Below are 27595 nucleotides of genomic sequence, written 5' to 3'. Positions count from 1 at the left end.
TGATAAAGTGGGCTCAGAATTTTCAAGAAGTTATAACAATGGACACTTGGGAAAAGATCTGGGTTAGAAATGTAAAATTTACACAGGCCCAAAATTTAAGAGAGAATTTTTATAAAATGTTTTATAGGTGGCACTTAGATCCTAAAAAATTAGCAAGTATGTATCCAAAACTGCCAGCCCAAATGTTGGAGGTGTGGTTGTGAGGATGCAACATATTTTCATATATGGTGGACTTGTAAAAAGGTCAAAGCTTTTTGGATTAAAATTTGGTGGAATATGCAAAAGATATTTAAGAAAAGGATAAAGTTTTCTCCGCAATTGTTTTTACTGGGTATTATTACAGATACTACTGTTATAGATACAAAGTTGATGTTGAATTTAATTACGGCAGCGAGACTTTTAGTAGCGCAATATTGGAAGAAGGAAGAACTGCCGACTATAGAAGAGTGGACTTTAAAAGTTCCTAACTTGGCAGAAATGGCAAAGATTTCAGCGTATTTGAAAGACCAATCGCAACAGAGATACATTGTGGAATGGAGGAGATGGATTGAATATATTCAGAATAAATATGGGACTAAAAGGTTTCATTTAGTATTTGAATAAGTACTGGATCTATATGATGTATAATTAGTTAGTAGGTATTTTATTAATATTTTGACGATGGAGAGTTAAAGTGCGACAGAATTTAATGTCTTATTGTTGAATGCTGTAGATATAATTTACTTGGACTTCAGTAAGGCATTTGATAAAGTAGATCACAACCTACTACTTGATAAGATAGAAAAATGTGGGTTAGATAGCTTTACCACCAGATGGATTCGTAGCTGGCTGACAGGCCGTACTCAGCGTGTGTTCCTCAATGGAACCACATCTACATGGAAGGAAGTGTGTAGTGGGGTGCCCCAGGGCTCTGTTCTGGGCCCAGTGCTCTTCAATATCTTCATTAATGATTTGGATGAGGGGATAGATGGGGAACTCATCAAATTTGCAGACGACATCAAGCTGGCAGGAATAGCCAATACTCCAGAAGATAGGCTTAAGATACAGAAGGATCTGGACAGACTCGAACACTGGGCACTATCTAACAAAATGAAATTCAATGGTGAAAAAAGTAAGGTTCTACATTTAGGCAGGAAAAATCAAATGCATAGGTATAGTATAGGTGGTACCTTGCTCAATAGTAGTAACTGTGAGAGAGATCTCGGAGTCTTAGTAGACAATCACTTCAATATGAGCCAGCAGTGTGCTGCAGCTGCCAAAAAAGCCAACACAGTGCTAGGCTGCATTAACAGAGCGATAGAATCAAGATCACGTGAAGTACTAATACCACTTTACAATGCCTTGGTAAGGCCACACCTGGAATACTGCATCCAGTTTTGGTCACCACGATGTAAAAAAGATGTCGAGACTCTAGAAAGAGTACAGAGAAGAGCAACAAAGATGCTTGGGGGACTGGAGGCTAAAACATATAGGGAACGGTTGCTGGAATTGGGTATGTGTAGTTTAATGAAGAGAAGGGTGAGGGGTGACATGATAGCAGTGTTCCAATATCTCAGGGGCTGCCACAAAGAAGAGGGAGACAAGCTATTCTCCAAAGCACCTGAAAGCAGGACAAGAAGCAACGGATGGAAACTAGTCAAGGAGAGAAGCAACCTAGAACTAAGGAGAAACTTCCTGACAGTTAGAACAATTAACCAGTGGAACAACCTGCCTCCAGAGGTGGTGAATGCTCCAACACTGGAGGTTTTTAAGAAGAGACTGGACAGCCATTTGTCTGAAATGGTATAAGGTTTCCTGCCTGAGCAGGGGGTTGGACTAGATGACCTCCAAGGTCCCTTCCAACTTTATTATATTATTATTATTATTATTATTATTATTATTATTATTATTATTATTATTATTATTATTATTATTATTATTATTATTATGCTGTCCAATTCTGGCAAATCTTTTTTTATCAAACAAATGTTAGAACATGGTGATGTCGTGTTGTCTCAATTGCCTCAAAATATTGTATGGTTTTATAGCTGTTGGCAACCTCTGTACAAAGAACTGCTTAATAAATTCCCTTATATTAAGTTTATGGAGGGGCTTCCGTCTTCTTTTGAAGATGATGATTTGTTTCCACCAAATCAAATTACTCTAGCTGTGATAGATGATCTCATGACGTTGGCCAGTGAGAGCAATCAAATAGAGAAGGCTTTTACACAGTACGTTCATCACAGAAACCTGAGCATTATTCTCATACTACAAAACCTGTTTTTTCAAGGTAAGAAAATGAGAACAATAGCTCTGAATTCCAAATATTTGGTTTTATTCAGCAACCCCTGTGATCAGATGCAAATTGTCACACTGGCCAGGCAGATGTATCCCACTAACACAAAGTATTTTTTAGAAGTATTCCAAGATGCCACTCGCAAACCACATGGGTACCTTTTGGTAGATTTGGCATCCACCACTCCAGAATCCTACAGGTTGAGAACAGGCCTCTTCCCACCTGATTGGCCTGCTTTTTACACAATGAAAAATAAGTGTAAAAAGCAGTAGCCCAGTTATCTTAGCACTAGTTCATTTAAGATGTCAGAGAGGGTATGTAGAAATTGGGGGCTTTTAAAAATCTTAGTAAAGGCCGGACCAAGACAGAGAAAAGCCATCTTATGCAATGCTAATAATGACCTGGTGGGGGCAATAGCAGAAATAGCTTTGAACACCCTAAAAGGAAACCTTCCTCTGAAACCTTCACAATTCTGGTCTCTAAAGAGAAAGAAAGGTGTCATTAAAAAGTTGAGTGATAGAAAGGTCTCACTCAAAAAGAAGAAGCAGATCATACTTCAGTCGGGTGGCTTTATCGGTCCCTTACTAGGGGCAGCTATTCCGCTGTTGACTAGCCTGTTAGCTGGATAAACCATGGATCATGCTGAGAAAATGTATCTGGTATCGCGTCATCAGATGGAGCAACTACAGGGCAGACCCCCTACTATGGGGGCTACAGCCACTAACCGGTTGGATGCTGAGATGCGTGCCATTCTTCAGAGAGCTGATTTGTTTGAGGATGACAAGATTAAGCTCTACAGTTCTGCATTGCAGAGGTATCTAAGACTAACCAGGCAAAATGAGTCTGAAAAGGACAGACTGAATCTCATTTACCCAGCGGAACAACCTCAGACACTTCCAACATTACCAGAACAGCTGCCACAGCCATCTCCGCAGGACACAGCGATGGCCGAGATCCTAAGTGGTGTGAGCACCCGTTACAGGAAAAATGCAGAACTTTTGCTGAACAAAAGGAAACAGCATCAGGACGTCTCAACCTGGGATGATCGCGGTACCTTTTTATACAAAGGGGTCCCTATTCCTGGTACTAATATTTTAGACTTGGTGAAAGGAGCCTCGCAGCACCGAGCCCCTACTGAGAAGCGGAAACCTAAAGGCTGGGATGACTTTATGAATGCTATGGCTGAGGTGAATGTTCCGACCTCTGTGTTGGGGTCTACAGCTGTTAAAGAGCAAATAGAAAAGTTGAAAGATTCTCTGGTTGTTAAGGATGAAACTGCTACTAGCCCCGACTGTTATGACAGCCCCTTTTGGGGCTCAGAAGCCTCTGTTTACCAGTGCCCCTTCTAGCCCTTGGACATTAAAACCTAGAAGTAGGTTCAGGTTTGGTGACTGGCTCAATTTGTACAATGAATAAAAACACAGTGAAACAAGTAAAAGCGTTTAAGTTTTTTTCTTTATTTTACAGTAAGGCAGGCATGTCTGCATGCACTGGTGATGGTTACAGGTTCCAAGTCCCCTTCCCACCTTTATAGTTTTTACAAACAGCTTTACCATTTGATCATTTTTAATATCGACATTGGAGTACATCTTTAAAATATTTTCATAGTCGACTCCTTTAGTCTGGTTCAGTAGAAAAAATGCACAGTGTTGCCCACAGGTCACAGCGCTGGGGTGTTGCAGTTGGCGTTGGTGAAATGTGTACTTCTCAGCTTGCTGCTCTAAAAACGTCGCTATGGAGCCAGGAAAGTCAGGACTATCCGGCGGTCTTCCATACAAATCAAAAAATTCGCCATATCCGGGAGATGGGAAGTAGAGGGCCAGCCAGTGTTCACCAGGCAGAGTGTGAGGGTGGGTATTTACAATTAATCCAAAAGGTCTTTTGGAGATTTGTCTCTGGGGTAGCAGGTCACAAGGGTAGACCCCTAGAAAGGCTTTATTTCCAGAGAACAAGTGGCGGAGTTGCAGTGTGTCCATACTCACATATAATCAAAGAGCACATTCCTTGTGTGACTTATTTCAATAAGGTTTTCAAAGATTGCATAGAGAATCATGTTGACGGTGTTGGGGAGGGGTTGTGCAAATCTAATTTCAGCTCTGAGGTTACCGTTCCTGATCAAAGAATTGTTGTGATTCAGCGTCAGCCTGTGGTTTCAGCAGCTGAGTCACACAATTCTGAAGAGGAGGAGGAGGAGGGGTTTGGAGAGCCTTTGGTTGCAGAGGAAAATTCTGATGCACCACAGAGCTCTCAGCCAGGCCCCTCCCGTCTTGTTCCTCCTCAGACCCAGCTGTGTGAGCCTGAAAGATTGGAAGAAGATGATCCACAGCTGGCTCTGTTCAGAGACGCTCGAAGCAGGAGGCAGACTAGCAGAAGTGAACAAAGAAAAGCAATGAGGCACCTCGAGAGAAGGCAAAGAGAAGCCACGTCTTGAGACTGCTGTTTAAAAGAGGAATGTGTGGGAAGTGCTGGTTGCTGAAGGCAACCGTTTGAAGAGCTTCTGATATAGTCTCGGTCTGTATTTGTTTAACTCTGTTTTGAACTGTTTCGTTTAGTTTTTGCAAATAAATTTGGTTGGCTTAATTCCAGCCTATTGAATTTAAAAAAGGGCGTGTCCCTGACATTCCAACAGGGCCGGTCGTAGGCTGGAACAGAACAGTAATAGTGCTCAGAGCACCCCTGATCAGGACTCAAGTCAAAACAATACAAAGTATACCCTCGGTTAAACTCTTCCCTACTGATTAACAGCAGCCTGTCTTTCATGCCTTTGCCTGTGGCCTGCACCATCTGCATGTACTCTCTCACAAAAAGACCGAGCTCATAATCAGGCTAAAGAGGCCTTGCAGGAATCTGCTCGCCATCACAATGCAAGGCGCAAAAATTGACATTGCAGTGTTGAAAATTGAACGGGTTTCTTTCATAATCCCCACTAAAAGATGCATTGTCCACAAACCCAATCACTAATTGTTTAGGTAGCTGACCCAGAAATAGATTTTTCTGATTACACACAAGGCTACCTGCATGAATGCTGTAAACCTTCATCCCCACTCTGTCAATGGGGTATTTGGCACTGGAGGAGAGCAAAGCTTCTGCATGACCAAGGAGCACTCCTGGGGCTACTTTTACACATTTTACAAAGAGAGAAGCCACCAAGAGTTGCACTTTGTAATTCTCATTGCCATCCTTCATCACACAAAATTCATTTCTGCTTCTTGTGAGTTTGACTTTCACATCAACACTGTTAATTAGCAGTCTGTCTTGAAAAAACAGATCGCTATGCAGAGGCCCTAGCAGGTCCCAGTTATGACTACCGGCCGTGTGTCTTGCTCTTGCTTTGAAACCGGAGTTCCCAGCGGCTGTCAGTAGAGTACTCTCCATGAGGTCCGAATCATCTTTGTAAAAACCACCAGCTGTAAATTGGGTACCCAGAGCATCACCACCAAAGTTCAGAATCAGTTCAATCATGGCTTGGTAAGAATAGCAATGATGGCTCTGTGTAATGAGCCGATCTCCCAAGGTAACATCCAGCTGATTAAACAGTGATGCTATGGGGTAGTTGGTCAGGGCCACCCTAGCCCCGTCATCAATATCCGATCCGTCAGCCTTTACAATCTTGCAACTCACATACAGCAGGGTGTTGCTTAAATCTGTGTAATGTTCACCATGCCCCATGATAAAAAATTCCAGGGGAGCATTGGGTGTCAGTGTTGATAAAGGTGGGATCTCGACATAGGTACTGTTTTCAATACTGGTCTGTGTAGGCGCCAGTTGAAAAAGATCCAGTTCTGATTTAACACATTCCTCTGAAGCAGAATGAATAAATGCCATATCGTATTAGAATATGTCTTCCTTGTCACAGGCCTTCCTCTTCTGTGCACGTCTCCTCTTGGTATGGCGGGTCTTTTTCACAAGTCTTCTCTTTTTAAACAGAATAGGCGGGCCCAATGCGTAATTCTTCCTGGTTATGATCATCCCTGATCCATCCTGCCCCCTCTCAACAACATGGGATACAAGATGACCCGCAACATCTCTGGCAATGTTTTTGGCAGCAGATTTCACATGCGGCTTAATGATTTCTAATCCTCGCCTCAAAAAAGGCATTGCTTTTCGAGAAAGCCCACGGAACAGACCCCTTAAACCTGTCCCGTACATAATGGGGGCTCCTCGGAAGCCTGGAAGGCCACCACCAGTCTCCTTAACCCAACTGTTGAACTTCTCTGGCCAGCCAGTCCATTTGACTAGAAACTCTCTGTGTCTCCCCCGCCCTCTTTTTTGAATAATTTTCTCTATCCTGTATATGCGCTGTTGGTCAGCAGGAACCTTTTGGAGCTCCTCAAAGTAAAAAGCCCCCTTTACAGGGTCACCCGTGTAATCATTTAATCTATACACAACTCTTTCCCCCCTTGTCTCCAGTTCTTTGATGATGAATATCTCATCTGTAAAGGTTTGCTGATAGCCCTTTTCAAACTTACCCCTCAGTCTGGATACTCTGACATGATCCCCCACCTTAAGACATTTTTTCTTTCTTTTTCTTTTTAAAGCTACCCCATAAAGCCTCATCCACACATCCCTTTCGTTAGACAAATTTACGGTATTAGGAGCAGTCCCGATGCATCATTATACTGAAAGAAAACTGACAAATGGTCAAGTGTTGACATTAACACAGTCTTTTATTGGTTATACAGAGTTCAGAGGGGTGGCATGGCTCCACCATCAGAAAAATACCCCTCATCTCCACTATCAGAATCAGAAGACAAACCCCCATAACAGGCTATTTTACAATATGGTGACCCGCCTGTACCCTCCAATCCGTGTCCGCAGTCGCAAGCAAGCCAGTCTTTACACAAATTGCAGCTCTTTAACTCACAGGGTTGGTAGCGTGGTCTCTGGGATAGCTCAGAACCCCAGTTATAGTCTAGATCAGAAAAATCTGCAGAAGCTTTGTGACCGCTGCGATTACCACAGGAATATAAAATCAGTGTGTCTTGAAGTGTTTGCTGTCTAGGCGTTATTAATTCGGAGTCTGCAAAATATAAAGCACATCCTGCTAGTGTGATATCAGCGCCAACAGCATTTACATTAACATAAATAAAAACATATTTTACTTACCATTGCAGGGAGATAATGTAGCATCATTCATCATTTCACAGGCTGTACGGTAAGTACTATGCACCTCATCGTTAAAATTACAACACATCATGCTAGAGCCGGGCAAAACGGGCCTGAATAAAAAAAAAATCTTTATCATAACCCCGGCAACAGATTTTGTCACATTCTTCTGGCTGGGGCCTTGTGTCATCCCGTGTGATGCTCGCTTTTGCAGTTGTTTTAAAATCAGCTTTGGAACCAGAGGTTGCCATCTTCAAAAGACTGCTGGAATTAAATCGCTAGCTGTTCAGACCTGCCTGTACAATCTCCCCCGCGCATGCTATGACACGGCCTTTGAGCCTTGCGCCTGTCCAGAATCATGGGGTATGACATGCCCAGGCATGTCCCGAACAAGGCCTAACCCCCTTTTTTATTCTCAGGCACAAACACGCATGCCCGGATCCGCAGCCCTAACATGTCTGAACAAGTCTACCACCCACCTGGCTAGTTGCCTCTTGTGAGCATTTTAATTCCTGTTAATAGGTAAAGGTAAAGTTTCCCCCGCACACGCGTGCTAGTCGTTTCCAACTCTAGGGGCTGGTGCTCACCTCCATTTCAAAGCCGAAGAGCCAGCAGTTGTCCGAGGACATCTCTGTGGTCATGTGGCTGGCATGACTAGATGCCCTGAGTCCTTCGGGAGAAGGGCGGTATAAAAATTTAATAAATAAATAAATAAATAAATAAATAAATAAATAAATAAATAAATGTGCACGGAACGCTGTTACCTTCCCACCATAGTGGTCCCTATTTTTCTACTTGCATTTTTACATGCTTTCAAACTGCTAGGTTGGCAGAAGCTGGGACAAGTAACAGGCGCTCACTCTGTTATGCGGCACTCAGGATTCGACCCGCCAAACTGCCAACCATCTGATCAACAAGCTCAGCATCCTAACCCACTAAGCCACCGCATCCCTTATTCCTGTTAATATTCCTTGTCTTTTTGCTGTAGGGGGTGCAGAATAAATTTTATTAAGGCCGTGCTTCGTATGGTTACATGTACATGCGGATTTGAGGGCTCCCTCTCTGGGACCCTCCTCTCTGGCAAGGCCTCCATCTCCATCTGAAGGCCGAGAGGAGCAGCCTGGGAGTAGCTAGGCTGGGAGGCAGGCTGGGACGGAGCTCGAGCAGCTGCAGCAAATACAGTCTAGTGAAGATGACTCATGGCTAGACCCTTGAGAAAGATGCAGGGCCAAGCGTTTGCAGCAACGTAGGATGAGTAGGAGGGCCAGGGAGTAGCTGAGTCATTGAGCCACACCCCACAAGGTACAAAAGGGGGTGTGGCTGCTCTCAGAACTTTGTGACGAACAATTAATTCACCACAGCTTCTGGTCACATCTGTCGGATTTCTCTACCTGTGTGAACCCTGGTCTGGATTTCGTGACTACGCTTCTTCATCTCTGCTTTTGGGTTTGTCTGGACTTTCTTGGAATTACTTGTTGGCAGTTATCTCATGTCAGCGAACGTTTGAGATAACTAGCTTATTTTGGCTGACTGTGGGTAGCTTGCTGCCAAGACTTTATCGGACAGCAATTATATTGTAGTATAAAGAATTAACCCTTTTGTTTCGTACCTGCTTGTCCAGCTGTTTGTACTTTGAGGGAGGGGGAACAGAACATGACTTTAGGTTTTTACAAAGGTAAAAACCAGCTGCGGGTTTTAAATGTTTTTTTCCCCACCCTGCATTCGAGAAAATGATTTTAAAACCTCCTAGAAATAAATACCTTTTAGAAAAAGGGGGTTAAATGCAATGCCTGGCCCCCTTTTAGGGCCTCCTTTTTTCCCTGCTTTTGAGGCGCTGGTTTTTAAAACTCCACAAAAATTAAAAGCATCATTAGGCTAGAACGATTAGAAATAAAAAGCATTTTTTATTATTATTATTTTCCAGCTCCCCAAAGCAAGGGGATGTTTCCTAAAAGCAGAGGCCTCTGTTAATTATTTACTTTATTTAGCTTATTCTATTTGTTTTGAATGCCCATAGAGTCAGTCTAGGGTTAAGCTAATCATGTACCCAGAGGGTTGCCTGCCTTGACTTATTGATGGGGTTAGGTTCAAGACGCCTTATCTGAAAATAGGGTTGCTAAAAAGCATTTATTATTATTTTCCAGTTCCCCAAAGCAGGGCATGTTTCCTAAAAGCAGAGGCCTCTGTTAATTATTTACTTTATTTAGCTTATTCTGTTTGTTTTGAATGCCCATAGAATTAGTCTGGGGTTAAGCTAATCATGTACCTAGAGGGTTGCCTGCCTTGACATTGATGGGGTTAGGTTCAAGATGCCTTATCTGAAAATAGGGTTGCTAGGGTTACTTTTGCTTATCCTGATGGGCTTAGGCCTACACGTCACTTCCGCTCGCCTTATCTGAAAATAGGGCGGTTACTTCCACATAGGGCCATGATCTGCTGATGTAATCAACACCACGTGGGTTTGTTTACTTTGATGACATCACTGATCAAAAGTGCTGATAATTTTCAAAGGTATACACTATAACTACTTGGGTTGCTGAATGCTTCAGCAGAGACTATTTGCTAGACCCAATTTAACGTTTTCTGAAGCACCGGATGAGGTGATGACCGATGAAGCCGCCGGGGGCGCAGTGCAGACAGTTCAGCCCAAATCTTCGAAAGTCAAATGATCAGTCCATCTTGAGGTCGCCAAATGCACCGGAGAATCTTTAGAGGAAGAAGGCAGTTCTCTTACTGAGATGTAAGGGGTACGATGGCAACCATCTTTGCGCGAATTGCAGATTTCGTTCAGCCATGTATAGAGCTTGCGGGATGACAGGCCACATCGCGGTGGTTTGCAGAGCCCGCCAGAGAGACTGGCCACCCAAACACCAGTCAGAAGAACCGACTAGGATAGGTACTGGGGCCCAGGGTCCAGTTAGTGTGGGATTCTTCAGAAGCCGTAGAAGCGTATGCTGGACCGGGGCTCGACGCCCCTTCAAACCCAAACTTAAGCTCTTGGTAGAGCTACAAGGAGTTGCATGTAAGATGGAATTAGACTCGACTTCCGGTGGCTCCGCGGCGACGGAGACAGCCTTCCCGGGCTGCCCGCGGCTCAGCTGTTGTTTTTTCGCCCGAAACAGCGCCGATCAGCTGTTCGGGCGAATTAGAAGCCCCCTCCTCGGGAGAAGAGGAGGGGGTGAGGCCCCAGGTAGGGGTAGAGTTCTCCGGGGCCGCCTGAGCTTGGAGCTTGGGCGGCTGAAGGATTGAACTCCCCCGAAGCCTGGGTTGCTCCCAGCTGGCCAGCGTCTCTGCTCCGGATTTCTTGGAGCAGAGCCAGGCGTCTGCGACCACCCCTGCCTGAAGAAAGGACTATGGATTAAAGGAGCAGGCAGAGCGGTACAAGAGGGAAAGGTGAAGAGGATTATTTTATTATACTCTCGAGCTTGATGGACTTTTTAAACTTTAAGTGAAAGTGCGTCACAATTGAAAAGTAAAAGATGGCGGCTAAACCTCCCCCTAAAACTCTTCGGAGTGGTGGATCTTCTCCGGTGCAACAATCATCATTATAGGCGTTGCACCCTCCTGATGTACTGACATCGAAGGACTTACGAGATGCTTTGGATAAACATGCCCAGGTACTTTTGGAATCAATTAATCAATCAATGGGTGATAAATTTGCACAGATGGAGGAGAAATTGGAGAAACTGGAGGAGAGAATGGAAGAGAGGATGGAACAGAAGTTCAGCGTGATGAAGGTAGACATTTTGTCTTCAGTGCATAAAGTGGCGGAATGTGTGGAAGATTTAGATGAAAAAGTGGATGATCTGACTCAAAAGAATGCAATATTAGAAGTTAAAGTACGGGAGAATGAAAATTTAAGAGACAAAATGGAAAGGGAGTTAAGCCTTGCTCAATATTACCAGATGCAGTTTGCTGTTAGAATCAGAGGTTTAAAAGAGAACATTAAGGAAGATTTAAAGCAGCTGGTTTCTGAGGCTTTTGAAGTGGTGTTGAACCAGCCAGCATCTGAAATAAGAGCAGCTATGGATAAAGTGTTCCGTGTTAACTCATGGATTGCCAGACAGAGAAAGTTGCCTAGAGATGTGGTGGTTTACTTTGCAAAAAGAGAAATTAGAGATGAAGTTATACAAGCTGCCTATGATGCTAAAGTTGTGATTGCTGATCAAGAAGTCTTGGTTTTAAAAGAAATCCCTCCAAAGATTTTAAGGAGAAGGAAAGACTTCACATTTCTTGTTCAAGAGCTCAAGCAACGAGATATAAGGTTCAGATGGGAGATTCCAGATGGGCTGATGGTGATGTATGAAGGCAAAAGGTATCGGTTGATTACTGTGAAGCAAGCGCGTGATTTCTACAATACTGTTTTAAAAGCAACCCCATTAACACTTCTGGAAGCTGCAAAGGGATCTGGAGAAGGTGAAGGAGAACATCAAGAGGAGGAAACAGAGGAAAATGGTGCTGGAGGAGATCAAGCTATAACTTCTTTGGATGATCCTAGAGAGCAAAGGGTAACGCGTGCTGCTTTAAAAAGAGCAAAGAAAATAAAAGAACAAGACCAGCAAAAGTCTTCAGAATCTTCACAACGTACTCATAGCCAAGCAGTGGGAGGAGCACGGCCTAAAGAGGATAGTCCTATCAAAGCAGTGCTTCAAGAGCTTTGGGAGGATATGCATGGCAACTAAATTTTTGACTTGGAATGTTAATGGACTAAATTCACCACAGAAGAGAAAGAAAGTTTTTCAATATTTAAAACAATTCAAGATAGATGTTATATGTTTGCAAGAAACGCATATTAAGACTATGGACCAAAAGTTTTTATTGAACTCAAGACTGGGCATGCACTTTGTTGCCTCTGCAATGAATAAGAAAAATGGAGTGGTTGTTTATGTTAAAAGTGCCATAACAGCGGACTTAATTGAAGCAGACAAGCATGGAAGATACGTATTGATAGATTTGTTGCTAGAAGGCAAAAAGACGCTTTTAGTTGGACTTTATGCCCCTAATCAACAACAACAACAGGCTGACTTTTTTAGTTTACTTCATACAAAACTTACCCAGTTGGATTATAAATCTTTTATTTTTATGGGGGACTGGAATGGTGTTTTGGATGTACAGATGGATAAGGCTGGAGCTTTTAAGCGCATTCCAAGTCATGCTAGACTGCCTAAATCTTTTTTTGAAATGAAGGATGACTTGGAATTGCGAGATATTTGGCGTGAGAGACACTTGCGGGAAAAGGATTATACTTTTTATTCTGATAGACATCAATCTTTTTCGAGGATTGATTTTATTTTGGTGACTAATGACTTTTTTTTGAGGACTAAAAAGGTGAAGATTTGTGCAAGAACTATCTCTGATCATAGTCCAGTTTGGTTAGAGATTGATAAGGAGAAAAGAGATAGGCGCTCGTGGCGCGTAAATGAGAATTTGTTTAGAAATCAGAGAAATGTGGAAGAATGCAAACAGCGGATGAAGGATTTTTTTGTAACTAATATGAACAAAGGTACCTCTATGGATATGGTGTGGGATGCTAGCAAGGCATACATGAGAGGGGTGTTGATATATATGAATAACAGACATAGACGTGTTGTGGAAGCTAGGAGGAAAGAACTGGAGAACGAAATAAAGGAAAAAGAAAAGGCTTTGATTTTGAACTCAGAGGATGTGAAGACTAAGGAGGCTATTAAATTGTTAAGAGGACAATTTGATAAATTAATGGCTGACCAAGTGGCAACCAATCTGCGGTTTGCCAGGCATAATACTTTTTGCAACGCTAATAAACCAGGTAGATGGTTAGCTTATAGATTGAGGAAAAAACAAAGGGCTTCTAATATAGACAAGATTGAGTATAAAGGAAGGGTTGTGTTTCAACAGGACCTTATCAAGGACGCTTTTGTGGATTTTTATTCTAAATTATATGCTAAGGAGAAAATTAATGAAAAAGACATTGATATATATCTGGAAAATGCTAGCATCCCGGTTCTTACGCAAGTACAAAAAGAAGGGATTAATCAACTGATCACAGAAGAAGAAATTTTTACAGCAATTAAGGAATTGAAGATGGATAAAGCACCAGGTACGGATGGCTTGACTGCGGCCTATTACAAAAATTTACAATTAGAAATGATAAAACCGTTAAAGGAACTGTTCCAGACAATTCAGAGGGGGGGAAAGGTGCCACCGTCTTGGAGAACTGCTTTTATTTCTTTGATTCCGAAGGAAGACCAAGATGCTACCCAAGTTAAAAATTATAGACCGATATCGCTTTTAAACACAGATTACAAGATATTTGCTAAGGTTTTGGCTAATAGACTGATGAGGGTTCTGCAACAGGTGATTCATGGGGATCAAACGGGGTTTATTAGTGGTAGGCAAATGAAAAATAATGTGAGGCATATAGTTGATGTGTTAGAGTTTTTGGAAAGGAACAACCAGATTGCTGCGGTGCTAATTTTTTTAGATGCTGAAAAAGCTTTTGATCAATTGAATTGGAAATTTTTGTTGAAAGTTTTAGAAAAAATGGATTTTGGGGAAAATTTTTTACAACCGATTAGGGCATTATATCAAAAACAAACTGCCCGAATTATAGTTAATAATAGCTTGACAGAAGCATGTAATATTGAGAAGGGCACAAGGCAAGGGTGTCCGTTATCGCCCTTGTTATTTGTGTTGACATTAGAGATATTATTGGTTAAAATTCGGAATTCGGAAAAAATTAAGGGGATTCAAATTGGAGATCAGGACTACAGATTGCGAGCATTCGCAGACGATCTGGTTGTTACAGTGACCCACCCAGAGAACTCTGTTGTGGACCTGATGGAGATAATAACACAATATGGGAAGGTTTCTGGATTTAAGGTTAATGTACAAAAAACAAAAATTTTGGCCAAAAATATGACTTCACCGCAAAAGGCCCTCTTAGAAGGATTAACTGGATTTGAGATTGTTAAAAGGGTTAAATATCTGGGGGTGATTTTGTCGCCCTCTAATACAAAGCTATATAAAAATAATTATGAAAAGCTATGGGGGAAAATTCAAAAAGAATTGGAGAGTTGGGAAAAATTGCAATTGTCTTTGTTGGGACGGATTGCAGCAGTAAAAATGAATGTCCTGCCTAAATTTTTATTTCTGTTTCAAATGATACCGATTCTTAAGAAAGATTCTAATCTGGAGGAATGGCAGCGAGGTATCAATAAATTTGTGTGGGCAGGGAAAAAACCACGAGTTAAACTTAAGATTATGCAGGATACTCGTGAGAGAGGTGGCCTTAAATTGCCTAATTTTAAATTATATTATGAAGCTGCTGCATTAGTAGGAATAAGTGATTGGATTAATTTGACGCAAGGGAGGTTATTAAATCTTGAGGGCCATGATTTGTTGTTTGGCTGGCATGCATATTTGTTGTATGATAAGAAGGTAGACAACGTGTTTAGGGTGCATATTTTAAGGCAGGCATTGCTGAGAGTTTGGAAGAAGTATAGACATAAGTTAAGTTGCAAGATACCATTGTGGGCAATTCCAAAACACGCAATAGAAAATATACATGCTGGCTTTAAACATGATGTGACTACGTACAAGGAGATCCTCAGTTTGGAAAGAAATGTTTGGTGTTTGAAATCATATAGCCTCTTGCGAGAAGAGAAGGTTGTTCAAAATTGGTTTCAATATACTCAGTTACGGGCCAGGTGGAAAGAAGACCAGAAAAATGGATTTACAATGACTGATGAAAATTTGATAAAGCAAATTAGAAATCAGGGACCAGCACATATCAAACGGATATATCTTGCATTGATAGAGATTGACTCAGAAACAGAGCTTGTTAAGGATTGTATGATAAAATGGGCCCAAAACATCCAGGAAGTTATCACAATGGACACGTGGGAAAAGATTTGGGTGAGGAACGTGAAATTTACTCAAGCTCAAAATCTAAGAGAGAACTTTTACAAAATGTTTTATAGATGGCATTTAGATCCTAAAAAGCTTGCAAGTATGTATCCGAATTATCAGCCTAAATGTTGGAGGTGTGGTGATGAAGATGCAACATATTTTCACATATGGTGGACATGTAAGAAGGTTAAGGCTTTTTGGATAAAAGTCTGGTGGAATATGCAGAAGATTTTTAAACAGAGGATAAAGTTTTGTCCGCAACTTTTTTTGTTGGGAATAATTGCAGACGCTACAGTTGTGGACACCAAGTTGATGTTGAACTTAATCACGGCGGCAAGACTTTTGATAGGCCAATATTGGAAGAAAGAGGAACTGCCGACCATAGAAGAGTGGACTTTAAAGGTTTCAGACCTGGCAGAGATGGCGAAGATTTCGGCCTATTTGAAAGATCATTCGCAAGAATGCTATATTATGGAATGGACAAAATGGATTGAGTTTATCCAGAACAAGTATAGGGTTAAGAAGTTTTATGTAGCATTTGAATAAGTCTTCTTTCGTTTTTTTTTCTTTTCTTATCTTAGTTTCTTTTTATACATATTCAATATTATTAAGGCTTGTTTTATCCTTTATAAGCTAGAGAGTGATGGATTTTAGAGTTTATAGTTGTTAGTATATGATTGTTTATGATTGCTTTTTATATATATACCTTGTATTTAGCTCTGGGAAGTCGGGGGGGGGGGAGGGGGGGAGGGGGGGAGGTAGGGGGGGAGGAGGGAGGGGGAAGGGGGGATTCTTAAAGGAAAATTGTATTTTAAAACTTTTCAATAAAAAAAAAAAAAAGATGGAATTAGACTCCGGCTCTGCAGTCTCAATCATTTCTCAAGACACTTTCAACTTCGTGTGTAGGCGCAGTAACAATTGGGCCAAACTAAGACCCTCAGATATAATTTTAATGGATTTTCAAAATGCTCACGTTAAAGTTAAGGGAGAAGCCACCTTGTTGGTAAAGTTTAAAGGGTTTTGGGGGCACCTGGATGTAATAGTAGTTGGGGGCCTGAGAACGAGTCTCATTGGACTCGATTGGTTTGATGCCTTAGGTATTCAGATTACTGGCATAAACTGGACACAAACTGCAGACCTCATGTCAGTGTGCGAGGAATATGCGGATGTTTTTTACTCAACCCTAGGTACATACACAGGCCCGCCTATCTCATTTAAGTTAGATCCCAACATAGTCCCAATCAGGGTTAAGCCTCGCAGGGTCCCCTTTGCCTTAAAACATAAAATTGATTCTGAAATCGATAAGCTTGTAGAACAGGGCGTGTTACAGCGTGTTGATGGGGGGGGGAGTGGGAAACTCCTATAGTCACTCCACTTAAAGCCAACGGGGAAATTCGCATTTGTGCTGACTATAAATGCACATTAAATAAGGCCCTCAAGCAACACGCTTACCTGGTCCCAGTGGTCAACCATATTTTAGCCTCCTTGCAAGGAGGTACTATTTTTGCTAAACTTGATTTAGCACAGACCTATCAGCAATTGCCAGTTGATGAGGCCACAGCCATGGCTCAAACGATCGTGACTCACAGAGGGGTATTCAAGGTTAAACGCTTACAGTTTGGAGTCAGTGTTGCACCGGGTATTTTCCAGGGGATCATGGAGCGTATTCTCAAGGGTATTCAGGGCGTCTGCCCTTATTTTGATGATGTTCTTATTGCAGGGGAATCCCCAGAAGTGTTGGCCAGAAGGCTCAGGGCTGTTTTGCAGAGGCTTTGTGAAGCAGGCCTCAAATTAAAAAAGAACAAGTGTAGTATTGGGGTTTCTTCAACAGAATTCCTGGGTTTCCGCATTGATGCTAACGGCATTCACCCAGCTGATTCTAAAGTGAAGGCCATTAAAATGGCTCCTAGGCCCAAAACAAAAGGAGAGCTACAAGCATTCTTGGGTCTCCTAAATTTCTATCACACATTTCTACCTCATAAGCCAGCAATAGCAGAGCCCCTCCACAGGCTTCTAGACAAAAAAGCTCCTTGGAAATGGACTAACTTACACGAAAAAAGTTTCCAGGACTTAAAAGCACTACTGTCAGAAAAGTCCACTGTAACTCATTACATAGTCTAAGCCTGTATGTCTTGCATGTGATGCATCTCCCTATGGGGTGGGGACAGTTTTAAGCCACATAGAAAAAAATGGGAAACAGGTTCCTATAGCATTGTACTCAAGGATCTTGTCCTCTGCTGAGCGCAACTATGCTCAGATTGACAAAGAGGCTCTGGCCATCGTTGCTGGAATAAAAAAAAATCATGATTATTTATACGGCAGGGATTTCACTGTCTACACTGACCACAAACCTTTGTTGGGACTGTTCACAACAGACAAACAAACCTCCCATACTATCTCCAAGAATGTTGAGATGATCTATTTTCCTATCGGCATACAATTTTAAATTAATTCACAAACCGGGCAAAGAAATGGGCCATGCTGATGCCCTCAGCAGACTACCACTGCCACTAATGGATCCAGATCCAGCTCCTGCTGCTAGAATACTGTCCATACAGGACATACCTGAGTTTCCCCTCCATGCAGGGGACATTGCTGCTGAAACTGCCACAGATAAATTACTTAGTAGTTGTCATGGGTATACATGGGTTGGTTGGAAAAAAGTCCAGGCGCTGAATTTCAAAGCTATTTTGTCAGGAGGCATGAGTTGTCTGCACATAAAGGGTGCATATTATGGGGGAACAGAGTCATAATTCCCACTTCCCTAAGAGACAAGGTTTTACAATCATTACATGAAGGCCATCCAGGCATTCTCACAATGAAAGCTTTAGCTAGAAGCTACCTTTGGTGGCCTGGCCTTGATAAGGCCATTGAGGGTCAAGTCCATGGTTGTTATATATGCCAGCAATCTAGGTCTGAAATGCCACAGGCCCCAGTTCACAGGTGGGAGGAAACGCACACTCCCTGGTCTAGGGTTCACATAGACTATGCTGGGCCTTTTCAGGGGCAGCTCTTCCTGATAGTAGTGGATAGCCACTCAAAATGGCTGGAAGTAATTCCAGTTCCTAACATGACTACTGCTAGAATCCAGGTGCTGAGAAAACTCTTTGCAACACATGGGTTGCATGATGTCTTAGTTTCAGACAATGGGGCCCAATTTACTGCTGCTGAATTTCAGGCTTTCCTTAGAGCTAATCTCATCAGACATGCAACGTCTGCGCCTTTTCATCCATCTTCTAATGGTCAAGCTGAACGCATGGTGAGGACAATGAAGGAGGCACTCAAGCGCATTGTCACAGGTGACTGGCATCACAGATTGGCAGATTTTTTACTCTGCCAGCATTCTACGCCCTGCACTGCCACAGGCAAAAGTCCTGCAGAACTATGTTGGGGGAGGCGTTTGATTACTAAACTGGACAGGTTGCATCCAGACAGAGTGGCAGCAGAAGCCTCTCGACCAAAACCCCCGAGGGGGCTGCACATGGGCGATTGGGTTTGGGCCAGGAACTATGGTCAGGGGAATTTGTGGGTTCCTGGTCAAATCACCAAGGCATCCGGACCCGTATCTTATGAAGTGGGGTTGGAGGGAGGGCAAGTTGTCAGAAGACACATTGATCAGCTCAGGAAAAGGTTTCCAGAACGGCCACTAAGCGAGGACTGTGTCATAAGTCCCTCCCAAGGTCCTCAAACTTGCGGCCAAGCCAGCCCTCACATGGACTGCCAGGACTCTTCCCTGACGAAGCGAGCCAACTGAACTTCAGCAACTGCTGTGCCTACTCTGCCGAACAGACTGACTCTGGGGTGGGCCAACTTGGTGAGGCAGCAATGGTTGATTCAAACCTATTGGCTGCTGCCTAGGGGCTAGACTATATATTGCGGTTGGTTGCAGCCTTTGCCTCAGTACAGTTCCAGCAAGAAATAAAGTATGAGTTATCCTGTACTCAGCCTCACGTCTTCATTCCTGCACCAAAGAACCCGCTATTTAACACTATCTATCCACCCATCCATCAATCTCTGACTGCCTGTCTCTCTATCTTTAACTATCTGTGTGTGTCTCTATCTGAATGTCTATCTATCCATCCATCTCTGCCTGTGTCTCTGTTTATCTATCTATCTATCCACCCATCCATCCCTGACTGCCTGTCTCTCTATCTTTATCTGTCTGTCTGTATATCTGTCTATCCATCTCTGCCTGTCTATCTTTATCTGTCTGTCTGTATATCTGTCTGTCCATCCATCTCTGCCTATCTTTATCTATCTGTCTGTCTGTCTGTATCTATCTATCTATCATCTGTCTGTCTGATTGTCTATCTATCCATCCATCTATACCTGTTTATCTATCTATCCACACATCCATCAATCTCTGACTGCCTGTCTATCTTTATCTGTCTATTTATCCATCCATCTCTGCCTATCTTTATCTGTCTGTCTGTCTGTCTATCTATCTACCTATCTCTCTGCCTGCCTGCCTATCTACTTGTCTGTCTGTCTGTCTGTCTGTCTGTCTGTCTGTCTGTCTGTCTGTCTATCTATCTATCTATCTATCTATCTATCTATCTATCCACCCATCCATCATTCTCTGACTGCCTATCTTTATCTATCTGTCTGTCTATCTGTCTATTTATCCATCCATCTCTGCCTGTCTATCTTTATCTGTCTGTCTGTCTACCTACCTCTCTGCCTGCCTGCCTGCCTATCTACTTGTCTGTCTGTCTCTGTCTGTCTATCTATCTATCTATCTATCTATCTATCTATCTATCTATCTACCCACCCATCCATCATTCTCTGACTGCCTGTCAATCTTTATCTATCTGTCTGTCTATCTGTCTATGTCTACCTATCCATCCATCTCTGCCTGTCTATCTTTATCTATCTGTCTGTCTGTCTATCCATCCATCCATCCATCCATCCATCCATCCATCCATATCTGACTGCCTATCTTTATCTATCTGTCTGATTGTCTATTTATCCATCCATCTCTGCCTGTTTATCTATCATCTATCTATCTATCTATCTATCTATCTATCTATCTATCTATCTATCTATCTATCTATCTATCTATCTATCTATCTATCTTTCTATCTGTCTGTGTCTATCTACCCATCCATCCCTGACTGCCTGTCTCTCTGTCTTTATCTATGTGTCTGTCTATCTGATAATCTATCCATCTCTTCCTGTCTATCTCTATCTATCTATCTATCTATCTATCTATCTATCTATCTATCTATCTATCTATCATCTATCTATCTATCTATCTATCTATCTATCTATCTATCTATCTATCTATCTCTGGCTGTCTCGCTATCATTATTTATGAATTATCTATCTATCCTATAGCAGGGCTTTTCAACCTGTGGCACGGGTACCACCTGTGGGGGAGTGGGGGAGGGGAATGAGCTGTAGTGGGGGAGGGGAATGAGCTGAACTGGTGGCAGCACCGCACAAGCCTGAGCGAGAGATGGCTGGAGCTGCAGGGCTGTCAGGCTCAGCAGAAGCGCCAGGATCAGTGCCAGGCTGGAGCTGGAGCTCGACACTGATCCCAGTGCTTCTGCTGAGCCCAGAAGAAGCGCCAATCAGCTGGAATGTTGCAGCATCTCCAGGGTCTTGTGATTTCCATTCAGATGCTTGGCAACTGATTCATATTTATGATGGTCACAGTGTCCCAGGATCATGTGAATTGACCAAAACCTGCTGCAACCACCCAGCAGAGGGGGGGGGAAATAAAAACCAAACACACCCCACCCCACCCCCGCTGCCAATCCTCAACAGAAATGTTCACAACAATGAAAACGTCGGACAGAAGGAAGAGCGCTGCCGGGCGGGCAGGCAGGTGTCTTGCTCAGCTGTGGCTTGCGGGGCACTTTTTTCAGTGCCATTGCAACTTCGAACATTCACTAAGCGAACTGTTGTAAGTTGAGAACTACCTGTACTTCATCACTTTTTCCTTTTTTCCCCTTTTTTGGTCATCAAGTTTTTGACACCTTGCTAGGCGACTGGTGGTACTCGGATGTTGCCATATCCTAAAAGTGGTACAAAGGGTGAAAAAGTTGAAAAGCCCTGCTTAAGAAAATGGTATTAGAGGTATTTGTTCCAAGTCGCATATATTGGAGCCTGTTGGTAAGAAAATCAAGAATCCAGTTCCACAAAGGAGTTTTGAAGCCTAGAAGGCCCATTCCCCATGCTGGGGAATGATTGTGTTAAACGCCGAACTGAAGTTGGCAAACAACAAATGCACGTATTTCTTTCCTCTAAATGCTTCAAGCTCAGATGGAGAATGGAAGAAACAGCATCTTCTGTAGAGCGATTTGGTTGGTAGGCAAACAAATGGGTCAAATGGTGCCGGGAGGCTGGATATGATGGTGTCTTTTATCAGCTTCTGAAAGCATTTCATAATGGTGGATGTCAGTGCAACCGGACGGCAATCATTGATAGAATTCTTCCTGGTTGTTATGTGGTGCATATATTATATCTATATTTAATTTCTGTAGTTTCCTAAAGATTTTGCTTCTTTTTGATGGGGAGTTTAATCTGTTTATATTCATTGAAAAAATTCCATTTTCTTTCTCCATTTCAGTTATTTATATTTAGGTCTAGTAGATCTCGTAATCCTCTGTTCTCTGGCCATTCCTTTACTCTCTTGCTCAGAGTTCTCTTTCTGTTCTAATTGTGTAGGTGCTTCTTCAGCTGCCTCTTCCGTTTGTTTCTGTTCTTTTCTTTTTTTAAAAACTTTTTATTAATTTTCCAATATTACAATTATATCTTTGAAAAACAATGTGGTGTCTGGGTTACAATAATTCCATTACATACAAATGTGTATTAATACAAATCTCCAACTATTACAGCCAATATTTCCTCTCTTTTTTCCTTTAATACATACTGTCTCTTGTCTAAATTAATATACTTCTTATTCTATCCATCAGCTACTTAGTAGCTTTCTTACATTTATCAATAATTTTATATATCTTATTTATTTTGACATTCTATCTTTTGAACCATCAATAACCTTATACATTTTCCCAGCTATAATTTTGCATTGATATTTAAACGTTTAATATTTATCATTTCCAAATTTTTGAATGACCTCAATTCCCTTTGTCACAATTCCCCCTAACATCTAGTGTTCCAGATACATATCTATCTCACTTCCATATCAACAGATCAGTAATAGTGTAATATTCTTATTTTCATTATAATTTCCAAATATTGTATTCAATAACCAAAGATTTCTCCCATTTCAGCATTTAATACATCCTCTCTTCTTCATGTCCACTTTCTCATAATTAAGCTTATAATTTTATTATCACTACATCCAAACATACTAATTACGTTACATCACTCTTAACATACTGTATATATGTCTTAATCACCTTTATCTAACCTTTATAAACTCAGTATTTCAATTTAACTATTGACATTCATACATTTAGGTTTTAATTAGCCAACATTTTTCTTTATCTTCACATCATAACAATATCTCATATTCAAAATACGGGTCTTGTCTACTTATTCTATTTTAGACCTCATAAACATGTCCACACTGCATTCTTCTTCAGTCTTATTCTGGCTTTTTTCCTTTGCCAAGTCATCTTCCGTGTCCTTGCTTCAGGATCTTCAAAGAATTCTTGTATTATTGTATCATATTGGGATGATCATCCAGTCGCCATTTTTGGAAAGTTGAGGGGTCTGGCACAACTACCAGATCTTCTTGTTATTTTCTCCTCTTGACTTAGTTGTCCTGGACTGTTTATCTTTTCTTCCATCAGTTTCTCATTTTGATCTTCAAATTCCTTCTGATTTATATAGCAGGTTTTTTCCTCCATCCATTTTGTCAGATTTTTTTCTGAATTTTCTGTTGTCTGTACTTATTTATTTATTTATTTTATTAAATTTATATACCGCCATATTCCCGTAGGACTCAGGGCGGTTTACAGGGAAAATTAAAAGCATAACATATAAAAATTAAAATCAGTTAAAACAATTATTTATTTATTTATTTATTTATTTATTTATTTATTTATTTGTTTATTTATTATTTAAACTTGTATACCGCCCTATTCCCGTAGGACTCAGGGCGGTTTACAGGGAAAAATTAAAAATACATACAAAGTTAAAATCGATTAAAACTAAAATTAAATTAAGTCCCTGAATTTAAACTAAAACCCCATTAATAAATAATTAAAACCCCTCAGTCTGGGCCAGACAGCTCAAAAAGCCAAGTTTTCAAATCCCTGCGAAATGAGCGAAGGTCGGGGGCAGTCCTAAGCTCCGTGGGAAGATGGTTCCAAAGGGCCGGCGCGCCCACAGAGAACGCTCTTAATTAATTCAAGTCCCCGAAATTTAAAACTAAAACCCAATTAAAAATTAAAACCCCTCAGTCTGGCCAGACAGCTCGAAGAGCCAAGTTTTCAGGTCCCGGCGAAATGAATGAAGGTCAGGGGCAGTCCTAAGTTCCGTGGGAAGTTGGTTCCATAGGGCCGGCGCACCCACAGAGAACGCTCTTCCCCTGGGAATAACCCGCCGGCATTCCTTAACCGGCGGTACCCTGAGAAGGCCCTCCCTGTGGGAGCGCACAGGACGATGGAAAGTTGATGCCGGCAGCAGGTGTTCCCTTAGATAATCCAGACCCAAGCCATTTAGGGCTTTATAGGTTATTACCAGCACCTTGAATCTCACCCGGAGGGCAACCGGAAGCCAATGCAGCTCGCGGAGAAGAGGTGTTACACAGGAGTATCGGGAAACTCCCATCACAACTCACGTGGCTGCATTCTGCACCAGTTGAAGCCTCCGAGTGGTCCTCAAGGGCAGCCCCATGTAGAGAGCGTTGCAGTAGTCTAGCCGGGAGGTCACGAGTGCATGGGTGACTGTGCGTAGGGCATCTCGGTCCAGATAGGGCCGCAGCTGGCACACCAGGTGGACCTGGGCCAAAGCCCCCCTGGTCACGGCTCCTATATGGTCTTCAAAGCTGAGCCGTGAATCCAAGAGGACGCCCAAGTTGCGAGCCCTATTGACGGGGGGTAACACCTCACCCCCCATCATTAATGATGGAACAGCCTGGCTAACCCAAGATGCCGATATGCACAGCCACTCAGTCTTGGCAGGATTGAGACGAAGCCTGTTTCTCCCCATCCAAACCTGGACCGCCTCCAGGCAACGGGACATCACGTCGAGTGCATCACTGGGTTGGTTCTGGGTGGAAAGAAAAAGTTGGGTATCATCAGCGTACTGATGATACCCCACCCTGAAACCACAAATGAGCTCGCCCAGTGGTTTCATGTAGATGTTGAACAGGAGAGGAGAGAGGACCGACCCCTGAGGGACTCCACAAATGAGAGACCTCGGGGTGGACCTCTGCCCTCCCGTCAACACCGACTGCGAGCGGCCCAGGAGATAGGAGGAGAACCACTGTAAAACAGTGCCTCCCACTCCCAACCCCCTGAGATGCCGCAGTAGGATACCATGGTCGATGGTATCTTGCTGGGCGATTAGATCTTCTGTCAAAATACTTGATTGTTTGATTTTTTTTCCTGTTGTATTCTGTATAGATAGTTTATTAGTTGTAGTCAAAGTTTGAGTTTGCTTATCTAAGACTGTTTCTAGTTTTTTCCCCAAAAGCTCTTATTTCCTCACCGGCTGTAAGAAGAATTTGGTGAGTTATTTTCATCATAGCAAAGATTTGTTTTTGCATTTCTTCCATATTAAAAGTCTGTTCCTGGTCTTCCATAGTGATGAGTTGAATTGAAAACTTTTACAGTTTTTTTCCCTTAGTAAATAAGAAACACAGCTAAGACTCTCACAGCTGGTGTTCAAGGTTACATGAATCTTATCTTGTTTTCTAAATCTAAACTGTCAGCCAAGTCTCTTTTCTTTAAGAATAACACATTGCAACTTCAGGTATGGCCACAAGATGTCCTCCAACTGTTTAGGGAATTCCTTTCAATTATTTATTCTATTTTAGGAGGAAAAACCCAAACTTTCAAATAAAAATAGGAAGTAAAAAGTAGACAATCAAAAGCTTTTAATCCACAAGTTTTAGAAAATAAAGTTCTAGTTGGGATCCAATTCTTTTTTCAACATTTTTAAAATCTCCCCTTTATATTCAATCACTGCTGTTTCTGGAGGGAGGGCTAAAATCCCCTTTCCCTCTCCACAGGGGGGAAAAGTACTTTAGCAGCTTACTTAGGTGGAAAAAAAGTTGGAATTTGAGAGGTAGATCTCACCCAGTTGTTTCTGTTCTTTTCTCTCCTGTTGTCAATGTTGCGCTCCTTCATCTAGAAATGCTGTTTCTTTGGACCTTGATGAATATAGATCACCGAGACCTGAAAGATTACATCCCAGAGTTGTGAAGGAGCTGGCAGAGGTTATCTCAGAACCATTGCACCATATCTTTCAAAAATCCTGGAGCACAAGGGAAGTACCTGAGGATTGGAAAAGGGCTGATGTGGTTCCCACCTTCAATAAAGAAAAAAAAACAGACCCAGGAAACTACAGACCAATCAGTCTAACATCAATATCTGGGAAGATCCTGGAAAAGATAATCAAAAAACAAATCTGCGAACAAGTAGAAGCAAACAAAGTTATAACTGGTAGCCAGCATGGGTTTGTTAAAAACAGATCATGCCAAACTAATGTTATTTCATTGTTTGATAAAGTGACTAAATTAGTAGACCAGCGAAACGCTGTGGACATAGTATACTTGGACCTCAATAAGGCATTCAACAAAGCAGACCACTGTCTACTGCTTGGTAAGATGTTGACACTTTGGAAAAAGTTGAGAGAAGAGCAACTAAGATGATCAAAGGCCTGGAGACTAAAATATATGAAGAATGGTTGCAGGACTTGGATTTGGAAAAGAAGAAATAGGGGTGACATGATAGCAGTATTCCAGTATTTGAGAGGCTACCGCAAAGAAGAGAGGGTCAAATTATTCTCCAAAGCACCAGAGGGCAGGAGAAGAAACAATGGTTGGAAACTGATCAAAGAGAGAAGCAACCTGTAATTAAGGAGAAAGTTCCTAACAGTGAGGACAATTAACCAATGGAACAGCTTCCCTTCAGAAATCGTGGGTGCTCCATCACTGGAGGTTTTTAAGAAGAGACTGGATAGTTACTTGTCTGAGATAGTATAAGTTCTCCTGCTTGAGTGGGAGGCTGGAGTAGAAGACCTCCAAGGTCCCTTCCAGCTCTATTCTATTCTATTCAAACAAAGTTGTAACTAGTAGCTGTCATGGTTCCGACAGATGAAGCCCATCAAAAGAACTTTGAGGCAAAATTCTTCCTTAAAGAATGTTTATTCGGGAAACAAATTATCGGCACTACATAGTTGAACCCAAAAACTAAATTCCCTTCCCCCAGATACAAAGTAACAAAGTACAATTCCCACCCCCAATAAACTGCCATAAAACACATTCCCCAATTAGCTTCAAACGTGGGCTTTCTCCTCAGCTCCTCAGCCCACCAAAACGTTATCAGCTTGTCCTTGAGTTCCCACAGCAGCGTTATTTTTTTAAAAAATATTTTATTAGTTTTCCAGTTTTACCTTTGAGTATTTGGAAAGCAATGTGGTGATTGGGTTAAACAATAGTTCAATAATAAAATCTTTAGTAGGTATCTAAGGTTACATCATCAAATATTTCTTCTGTTCCCTTAACATTTGCTATTTCATATTTAAGCTAGTAAATTTATAATTGTAACAAACTCAGTAAAAACTTCATTATTGCATTTATAAATACATTTTTTTGCTTATACATATCTTAATAAATCTCGATAAACAATCCATGTCCTGTTATTAAGTTTTAACTAATTTTTAATTTTTAATTACAGTATTCCAATTTGACCTTTGATATCCATAGTATTTAACTTTCAGGTAACCCAAATTTCCTCAATCTCACTTCATAAAAATTATAATGTCTCAAATACACATATTAGTTATTTAAATATATTCTTATTCTATTTTGTAAACATTTTCTATTTCTCACCCTAATAATAGAGTATCTTTTATTAGTTCAAATCCATCATGTATATTATCTGGGCTAGTCAATAATTCAAGCCTATTTCCTAATAGTTTACATTTCCCTTGTAAATCTAAATCCTCAGTATTAGACAGATTAATCCCTTATTTTTTACTATTTTCCAACTATTTTAAATCTAGTAATCAAATTTCCCTTTGTCTCAAAACCTCCCTTTAGCCCACTAGTTGACAGTTTAGGGTCCTCTCTAGTAAACCAAAAAGGCCCAGTTTTTCAACCTAATTCTAGCTTTCTTCTTTTGCCAACCAGGCTTCCATACCAATGCTTTTAACTCATCGAATAGATCTCCCTTCATTCTTGTA

The 27595-nt window shown here is 41.6% G+C and overlaps 2 protein-coding genes across 2 annotated transcripts; both read right to left on the bottom strand.

The window, feature by feature from the left end:
• Positions 1-5101: 5101 nt before the first annotated feature.
• LOC308676263 (uncharacterized protein F54H12.2-like) lies at positions 5102-6100 on the bottom strand (the record flags this gene model as incomplete). The annotated part of the gene is made up of 1 exon (XM_081342077.1): positions 5102-6100. One exon carries the CDS (start codon positions 6098-6100, stop codon positions 5102-5104), a length of 999 nt encoding a protein of 332 aa, XP_081198203.1.
• An 829-nt stretch (positions 6101-6929) lies between these two features.
• LOC308675969 (uncharacterized protein) lies at positions 6930-23629 on the bottom strand. Its single transcript, XM_081341660.1, has 3 exons — positions 22788-23629; positions 7382-7494; positions 6930-7295 (listed from the first exon to the last, which is right to left on the bottom strand). The coding sequence occupies exons 1-3, from the start codon at positions 22796-22798 to the stop codon at positions 6961-6963; spliced, it is 459 nt and encodes a 152-aa protein (XP_081197786.1). The 5' UTR covers positions 22799-23629; the 3' UTR covers positions 6930-6960.
• Between the last annotated feature and the right edge of the window lie 3966 nt (positions 23630-27595).

The sequence above is a fragment of the Vipera berus genome (assembly GCF_964194415.1).
Source record: "Vipera berus genome assembly, chromosome: W".
Taxonomy (NCBI): domain Eukaryota; kingdom Metazoa; phylum Chordata; class Lepidosauria; order Squamata; family Viperidae; genus Vipera; species Vipera berus.
This window is presented reverse-complemented; position numbering and strand designations above follow the sequence as displayed.